General features: G+C 35.3%; 1 protein-coding gene across 1 annotated transcript; it reads right to left on the minus strand.

Moving 5' to 3' along the window:
* Nucleotides 1–442: 442 nt before the first annotated feature.
* LOC147069069 (uncharacterized) lies at nucleotides 443–7,784 on the minus strand. The gene is made up of 3 exons (XM_085951598.1): nucleotides 7,735–7,784; nucleotides 6,123–6,715; nucleotides 443–474 (listed from the first exon to the last, which is right to left on the minus strand). The coding sequence occupies exons 1-3, from the start codon at nucleotides 7,782–7,784 to the stop codon at nucleotides 443–445; spliced, it is 675 nt and encodes a 224-aa protein (XP_085807724.1).
* Nucleotides 7,785–10,254: the final 2,470 nt, after the last annotated feature.

Genomic DNA, 10,254 nt, shown 5'->3' on the forward strand with positions numbered 1-10,254 from the left:
GAAAAAAACTTAACTAAAACAAACTTTATTCGACGACGAGAAGAATTAATATAATTTTAAGTTCAGTGCAAGTGTAGATAGTTCCTATTGAAGGAAATAATGTGAAACCTTCGCTAGTTCTTAACAAGAATGAAAAGCGAAGACCTGAAGGATGACACGATCTTTTCCCATGTACAAAATGATCTTCTTTTGAAGGACAACACTACCTTCCGTTAATGGACAAAACTATGCTGAATCACTACATTATTTGTTAGATATTGCTTAGACATGAGGTGCCTGCAACTACTGTCGACAGATGTTGGACACCCTGGGGAAGAGTTCCAATTTTTTCATCTATTGCGGAAAGAGGGTATTGTCATGTTACATTTCATTGTGACATGTCTACATCTTTTTTAACGCAACTTTTTATAAATACTGTTAATTAATTAACAAATAATAATAATTACACATCCTTGTTGATAATGAGTGTCAACCCTGCTTAAAACAATAACCGTTATAAAAAATCAACCAATAAGAAATCTTCTCGCTTCTTGTGGATTATGCAATAATATTTACATGGAGGGGGTCAGACCCAAACCACTGTTTCCGTCCAAGAAACATGGGACTCCATAATTAGTATTGCAACAGGACGGATGTCTCCCGGTTAACTTTAAATAACAGTTATACGCCATGTATATGATTCCTTTTCGGACAGGGACAAGTTAGCAAACCAGAGTTTCCAACCAAGCTGAGAGTATGCAGAATTGAACCTAAATTAAAGTTAAGTACAATTTAAAACCAATTAGTCTCTATTTCACTGTACCAACCGAATATATCTCATCGTTGCATTCATTTTTTATTTTTCTGTATCATTTCAAAATTTAAATGTTGTATATAATTGTGTTGTATAATTAAATACCACTTTTTTTAACAAATCTATGCAGTGTTTTTATTTCATTGTTCATTTCTATTTGTAAAATATACACTTAATGAAGGCGCCCAAATATTATATTTTCATATTACAATCGAGGTTACAATCGTGTCGCAATAGGATTTGTTTCCCGAATAGACCAAATGTCAATTTTACAGGAGACGAAAAACAAACTTCATTGTCGTATATTTTAATATCAGTAGATATATCAATCATTTTTTCTACACTATAGGATTGCGACATTATCTAAGAATAGATTCTAAGAATAATATACTGGTATAAATCAATAAATTCACAGAAAATGCGTTTTATTTACAAGTGCTCACTCTGGATATTCGGGAAATTTTTAGCGCTCTCTCAGAATAGCGGATATTCGGGACAAAACAAGGATATTCGGGATTTAAGACCGTAGCGTAATGCGGCACGACCGACGGAGTACTGAGTGGTCAAAAAATACGAACCTCAAATGTTATATTTATTTACACGATAAATGTTTATAATTACTTTTACTACTTATATAAATACCTAATTATGTTGTATGAAGGATCCTAATTACCTAATTTGATAGGTAATAATAACATGCGGTATTCGCTATGTTCGGTTTATTTCGGAATAAATAATTAAATACTTAGTTATAAAATAATCCATCGACTAAAAATTTATATTTTCAATTGTTTTAGGCTTTTCACCGGGATGCATAGGTACCACAGCATTACCCCTATTTTGCTATATTATAATAGTTTAGTGAAATTATTTTCCTAGCTATTACTCTCATTACCGCAAATATTGAATTTATTATTTATTACCTACCTAGTTTTGCAATGACGTATTACCTGCTGATAATTATCTGCCTATCTATTACCTACCATACGAGTCTATCGTTTATTCCGCTCCCCCACCTGAGAACTTCTCAGTACCACAAACATTATGTTTACCACAAATGCCTACCTTCTTTCAAGTATTTTGAGCAATATAATCGTTGAGCAATACTGACAATCTCTGTATCGCATATTTATTAGAACCATGAGCGGTGATTAGTACTTACTAAAAAAACCAAGAGCCGTTGAAAAATGAAAAATAATAATTGCCTTACCCAAAAGTGCGTCGCATGCGGTTTTGCCTAAGGTTTGAGCCCCATGGACTACACCGACTGCAAGTAGGGTTGCCAACCATCCCGGATTGGCCGAAATTTCCCGGAATCGGAATTGCTGTCCCAGATCCCGGATGAATACTCAATTGTCCCGGAAATTTATAAAATTGCTAATAAACGAGAAGAATGATTTCATATCTGATGCTAATTGTTTTCTTACGAGATGTATCACATATTTGAAAGAAAATTATTTATTTAACGAAAGTAATATTTTTAACAAAATTAAATGTCTTTCTTTAAAGAAAAATAAAGAATTTTCTGAATTGACATGGGAGCAATTATCCGTTTTCTCAAATATATTACAAATCAAAATTGTCATCGATGCGTTATAGGCACCTTTTTTCACAGTATTTTTAATGTTTCAAAAGCAATTAGATGAAACAATGTTCGCGCTTAGGTACATACTACAAGCTAATTTTCCTGCATCATCTCATAGGAAAAGACATATCCTGGAAAACCATCGCGTTTAATATATGCCTTGAATTCTATTACCATACCTTCCTTACCTTCACCGTACCTTCAAGTGAACGTGAAAGTGAATTTTTGAAAATGAATCTAATTTTTACCCCAATAAGAGTTTCATTGAAGACCAAAAAAGTTTCGGCAGTTTTGTTTATCAAACTCGCCTGACCATCTTTGACACTTCTCGATCCTTCGAAATACGTTGATCGGTAGTTACTCAGTGTAAGACATTTGGCCATAGACTCGTAACGCTAAGAAAAGGAATCGAGACGATTTGCCAGACGAGAATTTGACTGAACTTTGAAAATACCATGGCCCCTAAAACGAGAGGGCTGACAGGGCTCTAGCCTGGGGGATCGCCCAGATAAGTGAGATAAACGCACATCACAAATTTGCTCTAAACCAAAAAAAATCGCTTGCGGAGCTTATTTCCTTCAGGCGTATTAACATTTTAAAATAAATGTGGTTGTGGAATTGCATTTTTTGGTTAATGTTTATGATACACTGAATACCCTTAATTTTACCTCGAACACCATTTGAAAAACACTACTATAAAGGGTCACACTGCCTTTAATCTTAGTGTAATATGTGTATAGGTAAGGGCCCGCCAAAGATCCTGGACCATGGAAATCACCACATACTTTTATTCAAATATATGTTTTTACAATATTATTTTTTACAACTTTAGTTGTTTATGTGTACCTATTTGTTTGTTTGTTCGTTTAATTTTTTATGCGCTTTGTGGCATAGAAAAGGTTGCTTTAAATTATATTTGAATATAATTTTCTTTAGAAGGTAAGAAGTTTGGCAAGAAGTGAGTTCCGGCACCTTTGTTTAAAAAAAAGCTCTGTATATGTATATGTAATTAAGTTGCACATAAAAAGTTTCTTTAGAAAATTAGGTAATGGCTGACTGATGGTGATGTTCAGTGTTGAGATATTTGTCCCGTAATCCTCACAGGAAAAGTTGGCAACCCTAACTGCTAGGCACTTGCGCTTGCTCGATCGAAAACAGAGGGGAAAAAGCCGCGTGGCAACTTACGTTCGTCGCGCGGGCCATAGTTTTGAAACTTCATAATTCTTGGATAAATAAAAAAAACAAGTATTTAGTCCTTTTTTTATTAAACAACATAATATACTTCACACTGGAAAGCACAAGGCCTCTTCAATTATGTAATACAAATACGACAATTAATACTTACAGATATAGAGAAATAGAAATTCAATATAGAATAAAATAGAGAGGGTTCAGTAAACAAAAATAATAATATGTATAAATAAAGTAAATAGTTAAACAAGTGAACAGAAAAAAAATATAACAAAATAGTGAAACCAACAAAGATAATTGAAGTGCATTGTACTTCATTCATAGTTTTTGAAACTCTCGACGAGCGCATAGTGCACATTAAAAGTCATTGGTTCTAGACAGAAGAATTTTTCACAATGATATAAATAATATTCCAATATTATTACGTAGGTACCTGAGTGATTAAAATATTTTTAAAAAAAATGCTACACCGAAGCCAGATCGTGTAAACCGATTAGCTGTCGTGACAAAACGTGTGAAGGAAATTGATGTACCTTCAGACAACATTTTTATTGATAGCGAATAAATTTCTTCAATAAAAATATAGTTTATTTAAACAACAAGATATATCTACGTATACAATATATAATTATAATACTTTATTTACCGTACGTGATTAGGTAAAACAATAAATTGGTAGGTACCTTTTTTGCAATCGCGAAAAATATCGACGTTTTTATTAAAATCGCAATATCTCTTTAATGCATCGACATATTGACATGGAATTTTCAGGATTCGTCAAAAATGTATCGATAATTAAATAAATCTTGTATTTATTAATGATTTAATGTTTTTCAAACTATGGTTTATAGTTTCCGAAGAGTACATACGATTTTCATACAGTTAGTTGATAATTTATTTTGATCACCCCAATCTTTGTCAAATAATTATTCATACAAAAAATAAGAAAACTAACAGTAAACATTTTAAATTATAATAATTATATAAATAGAAAAATAAATAATATGGTTCAAACTAACCATGAAATTTAACACCTTGTTTCAACCCACATTTAAACAATGATCTTTTGTTATATTTGCCAGAATTAGTCATTGATACCGAGTCTAGACTCTTGAGTCGCCTCATAAATATGTCACATAAACATGAGTGCAAATTAGATGCCATGGATAATAATTATTAACGCACAACACAGAGGTTCTCAATCCATAGAAATAAAAGTTTTTACTTCGACAAGTAAACGGTTTTGGACAATTTGTGCCTATAATAAATTCGTTGACAGATTTGAATCATAAACAATAATCTAAATTTTTTAAATCATTCAAAATTAATCATTTTTTACCCATTATAATATTGCAATACACTTATACAAATAAGTCTACTTATAATAAATTACAAAAAATAAGACCATGGTCAAGTGGAGTCACATAGAAAATTTAGTCATAAACATGTTTTAAAACGTTTAGTTTATGCACTAGGATTACATTTAGCATTTTTTACAAAAAGCATAAAATTTTACAAATACATATCGGTACATAATTAATAAAAATAAGTGAATGAGTATTTGGTTAATAGACGGGATCATTAAAAATGTCACCTGGTAACGTTGACCTATGCTAATCTTAGGTCTAAAAACATTTGTCTAAATCGAATTAGGAAAAAGTCCTTTATCGCTTAATCCTAAAATAGCTTTATAATATGTGACATCAATGTCTGGCATGTATGGAAACATTGCTATCAAATCTTTCACTTTTTTCTCGGTCAATTTCGTGATATTAGTGGACATCCTTCGAATTGTAGGAAAACTTATTTCCTTATTAGACGGTGTACGGTTAACTTTCTTATAAATATTAACTGCTATGAAATCTGAGGCAAATGATATTTTATATTCTACTAAATCAATTTGGTCGAGGTTATAACGAATATGTTTAATTTTTGTGTATGGAATTTGTGCGTACAATAGTTTTACCGCTGCATTCCCATAATCAAGACTATCACCTGCCATCATTTGTAATACGACAAATTTATTTTTAACGCTACGAATTTTTAAAAATTGCCGAACTAATCCCAATGGGCTATATATTTCGATGTTTCTTAATGATTTTTCTATGACACTGTGTGCTGAATCGATCTCTTGAATGTTTCCATGACCTGGCTCAGAAAATTTTTGCTCTACGACTTTAATTGTTCTTATCTCCTGATTCAATAAAAAGTTTTTTATGGCGGTGCTCATGAAAGAGTTTTTATTTTGTGGGACGCAACTATCCGAGCATAATATTAAATGTTGGACATCCGGATTGTCCGAAGCGATAGCTTTTAATATTTTAATAAGAGCACTTGCAATATCGTTACCTGAGCGACCACTATATCCTTCGTGCCAAATTGCGTTATATATATGACTATTGCAATGACCGGTTAAATTATACATATTAATTTTGCTTCTATAATAAAAATTGGAAACATTAGCTTTGGGCAAACTAAAAACATTTTGTAAATCAAATGTTACCACGGCAGAAACAAGAGTAACATTATCAACATTGGTATTAATTATAATACCCCTGTCTTTGGTTCTTTCTTCAGCGCCTTCAACTTTTCTTTGGATATGTTTGTCGTTGTCCATAATTTCGTCAGCAGTTGGATTTTTCAGGTATTTAAATTTTTCACACGAATCACACCGATCTTTTTTTGGATGTTGAAATGCCAGGCTAAAATCTCGTTTAAATACTTCTCGGTAGATGTTTATTTTGACCGGGTTTTCCGTTTGTGAAAAATACAAATCGTACATTTTCTGTACGTTCAATGATGCTTCAAGATATTTCATGGTTGTGCTCTTCCGACAGTAGTGCGATTCAATAGCCGGAAACGATTGAATGTGAGACCGGACAATATCTAAATCAGTAGTGTTTGTACACCTCTTCACATATTTCCCTTTTGTCGGGGTTCTAGGCACATTTGTCACACTATTTTGCACCTTGTCATGAAAATAATACACTCTACTATCACAAATGTCTAAAGTGCTGCAAAAAAAATTTTGGCACACCTTAATTTTTTCGGCAAGCAGTTCAAAATAATAAGTATATGAGAAGCGTTTCCGACTTGTTTCTTTCTTTGTCCGTTTCCTTGTTGATATTGACCTCGTTGTATATTTGCTGTAATAATGGTTTTTTTTTATCATCACTTAACTTATAAAATTGAGAGTGGATAATTTTTCTTTCGTCTTCCGTAAATTTACTCATACATTTTAGATGACACTTTGGGAAACATGTGCTTTTCACAATCTTTGCTGGATGTGTTTTCTTCATAATATCGACGTATTCTTCGCCATGTTCCCTTTTATTTTTCCGGACATTTCGTGTCCACTCCGTTGGATTAATTTTTCTTTTAACGCCACAGGATTTTTGAGAAGAGGAGCATATTATGGGCATCTCATTCTCTTCGCCTTGGGTTTGGTTTGGTGACGGGGCTTCTATACAGTCTCTGAAGGTACTGAAAAAAGGTAAATTTAAATAAAACACAAAATAAAATAAGCAAATTAAATAAAAGGAATGTGTTTTCATATACTTAATACAAACCCTAAAAATGAGGTAGTCAAAATTTCATTAAACAATTTGAGATTAGGACCAAAGTAAAATTTAAGTTTTAATACAATCAATTTCTATAAATTCTTTCCATATTGAAACATTTTTATATGATATTCTTATTGACAGAAAAAGAATGCGTCATTATGTTCTTCAATCGAACTTGTTAGTTTTATTACAAACCACCAAAAAATTTTATATACCTATTTATTATTGTAAGGAATAAGAACAATGTGAGCATGTATAAATTATTAACCATTAGCTGATAATATTAGATTGGTACATATTATATCGTAAGTGTATAATAATAACTAAATAAAATATTACTAGGTAACGTAAATAATAAATTAAATTAACTATCAACGCATTCTAAAATAAATAATATCACCGTCTTTATTTTCACAGAAATAGGTACCTACGTTAAAAGTAAAATAAAGTCAAACCATGTTTGATGAAGAAATACTAATTAATTCTTTACGTTACGGTAGTTACCGGGTCACACCGTAGAAATGCTGTATAATTCATATGACCGTTGGATTTTCTCGCTATTCATCGATACAAAATACAGTTATTTAGGTTAAAATACTCACTCCCATAACTCTGTTGTAAGTTCAGGGCGAACTGGTGACGTATCAGCCATGATTTATCTCTTCAAATTTGATGAACTCACTATTTAAACAATGGTAACTTCAAAAACAATACTTAACAGCTCGAACTTTAAAAGATGAATCCGGAGGGCCAAAAAGTATGATTGCGGGCGTGATTGTTTTAGAGCTAGACAGCGTGAATGTGGGAGCGAGATGCACGAGATCAGCGCGGTTTGATTGGCTTAAGTGATATTCGGGAAATAAAAACTCAGCCAGCGGTATATTTCGACACAAATTAACTTGGATATTCAGGAACGGATAGTTGGACACGCCCAAACATTTGGGCCACGATGGCGGCCTCTCAGATGAACAGCGCCCCCCGAACCCAGGACATCCCATCCACCACCACCAAAGCCCCCGTAACCCATCCATCCATTTCCACCTCCACCTTCATCACCCTCCCGCAGGATCATCCACAGGTACAGCATATTTTGATGCTGTCCCAAAGGTTGAAGGCCCTGTCGGAGGAAGTCAACTCCTCGCTAGAGCTAATATGCCCAACCCTCTATGGCCGGTAAAATAAAACCAACATCACTTCAGACCGCGATCTGGAATACTCGAGGTTCACTCCTCAAAGACAAACACGAAGTCCGACACTTCCTGCGTGAGCACGACATTGACATACTTCTTGTCAATGAAACATGGCTCAAACCCTCGCACCATATTAATATACCGAACTACACTATCCACAGAACCGACAGACTCACTAAAGGTGGCGGAACAGCCATCATCGTAAAATCACATATCGAGCACTGTTCAATACACTCTCAGCCACCCGCGCGCGTCACACGTCCGGCTATAGAATCTACCTCGATATTAGTAACCACTAAGAATTACGGCTTAGTTAAATTCACAGCTATCTACTGTCCTCCGAAACAGAAACCCACCAGGTCAGATTTTGATAACTTATTGATAATATATTCACCAACAATACTCCCACAGTCATTGCCGGAGACTTCAACGCCAAGCATTCCGCTTGGAACAACCGTAAGTCAACGGCTCGTGGAGTAGTGTTATACGATTTCATTCAAGCTAGCCAATCAGTGATAGTCGCACCTCTGACGCCCACTAACTTCCCAAACAGAGGCATGCCTAGTATTCTCGATTTCGCTATCATCCGTAATACCAACTACATCCCCATCATTCGTACGGTAGATGAACTAAACTCCGATCATAAACCGGTCCTAATGTTCCTCGGGGATGCATTGGACCCACTAGCTACGACACCAGACTCCCAAAGATATAAAGTATCCTGGGAAGACTTTGCCATTCATCTGGAGGAACACCACACGATTCCATTAGATCTCTCGTCAACACCTAAAATAGATTCCGCAATAGGGGAACTGACAGCCTCTATAAACTAGGCGATCAAGTCCGCTTCAACTTTGATCAGTCAGACTGATACCCACAGAATGGATATGCCTAAATCCACCAGACTTAAAATCACGGCGAGAAACCGCGCCAGGAAAATCTCCCAAATCTTGGGGGACCAGCCCTCTTTCCTCAAGTTTAAGAAACTAAGGAAAGAGGTCCGCAAACTAAACGCCACACACGCTAGTGAGACCTGGAACTCCAAACTCACAGAGTTACTTAAGGGCAGTGACCCCTTCTGGAAACTCTCTAAAGCCTTGAGGATAAAGAAATGTCCTATCACTCCTCTGAAAGCCCATAATAAAATGGTCTTCACGACTGGAGAAAAACTCGAGGTATTTGCGGACAGCCTCCAAAATCAATTTAGACCCAACGAACTAGACACATCTAAAAGGTCCACCAGAAGACACCTAAAATCAATTGAAGACAGGGCCAGCGCAATCATACATGATAGAATAGATCCTCCACCACCTCCGATCACGCCAACCTCCACTCAGGAAGTTGAATATTTAATCTCACGACTTAAAAATCGTTCAACGCCAGGCAACGACGGAGTGAGCAACCTCTCCCTCAAGAATTTACCAGAAAAAGGCATCCTTGCCTTAACAGGGATCTTCAATGCCTGTCTAGAGCTGCAATACTTTCCAGATGTCTGGAAACTTGCTGACATCATCCTCCTGCCAAAACCGGGCAAGGATCACACTCTCCCCGAAAGTCACCGGCCAATCAGCCTCCTCCCTACGATGAGCAAACTCTTAGAAAGACTCATAAATGCCAGACTTCAAATCATTATCCATGAGAAGAAACTCATACCAGACGTTCAGCATGGGTTCAGAGCCGGTCACGCCACAAACCATCAACTGCTGCGCGTAACAGAATACATAACAGACGGTTTCAATCACCATAAATCTACAGTTGGCTTGTTCCTAGATATTGCTAAGGCCTTCGATAAAGTTTGGATCGAAGGCCTCATAGTTAAACTCTCAGAGGCCGAAATCGATCAGACAATTATTCAAATCCTGCACTCGTTCATCACCGACAGACACTTCGCAGTCAAACTGTTCGGAGAAAGATCCTCAATCAGACCCGCAA

The sequence above is a fragment of the Rhyacophila brunnea genome, unplaced genomic scaffold (genome assembly GCF_057557595.1).
Source record: "Rhyacophila brunnea isolate RB1 unplaced genomic scaffold, BYU_Rbru_1.0 scaffold_24, whole genome shotgun sequence".
NCBI lineage: Eukaryota > Metazoa > Arthropoda > Insecta > Trichoptera > Rhyacophilidae > Rhyacophila > Rhyacophila brunnea.

Bases quoted from the DNA above. Each gene is read 5' to 3' on its own strand.
- LOC147069069 (XM_085951598.1), bottom strand. From the start codon at position 7,784: ATGGCTGATACGTCACCAGTTCGCCCTGAACTTACAACAGAGTTATGG. The intron at 6,716-7,734 runs GTGAGTATTTTA...CCATTATTACAG, and splicing joins CTTACAACAGAGTTATGGGA to CAAATATACAACGAGGTCAA. The intron at 475-6,122 runs GTATTATAATTA...TGTTTTAAGCAG, and splicing joins AGAAAGAACCAAAGACAGGG to GGTTGACACTCATTATCAAC.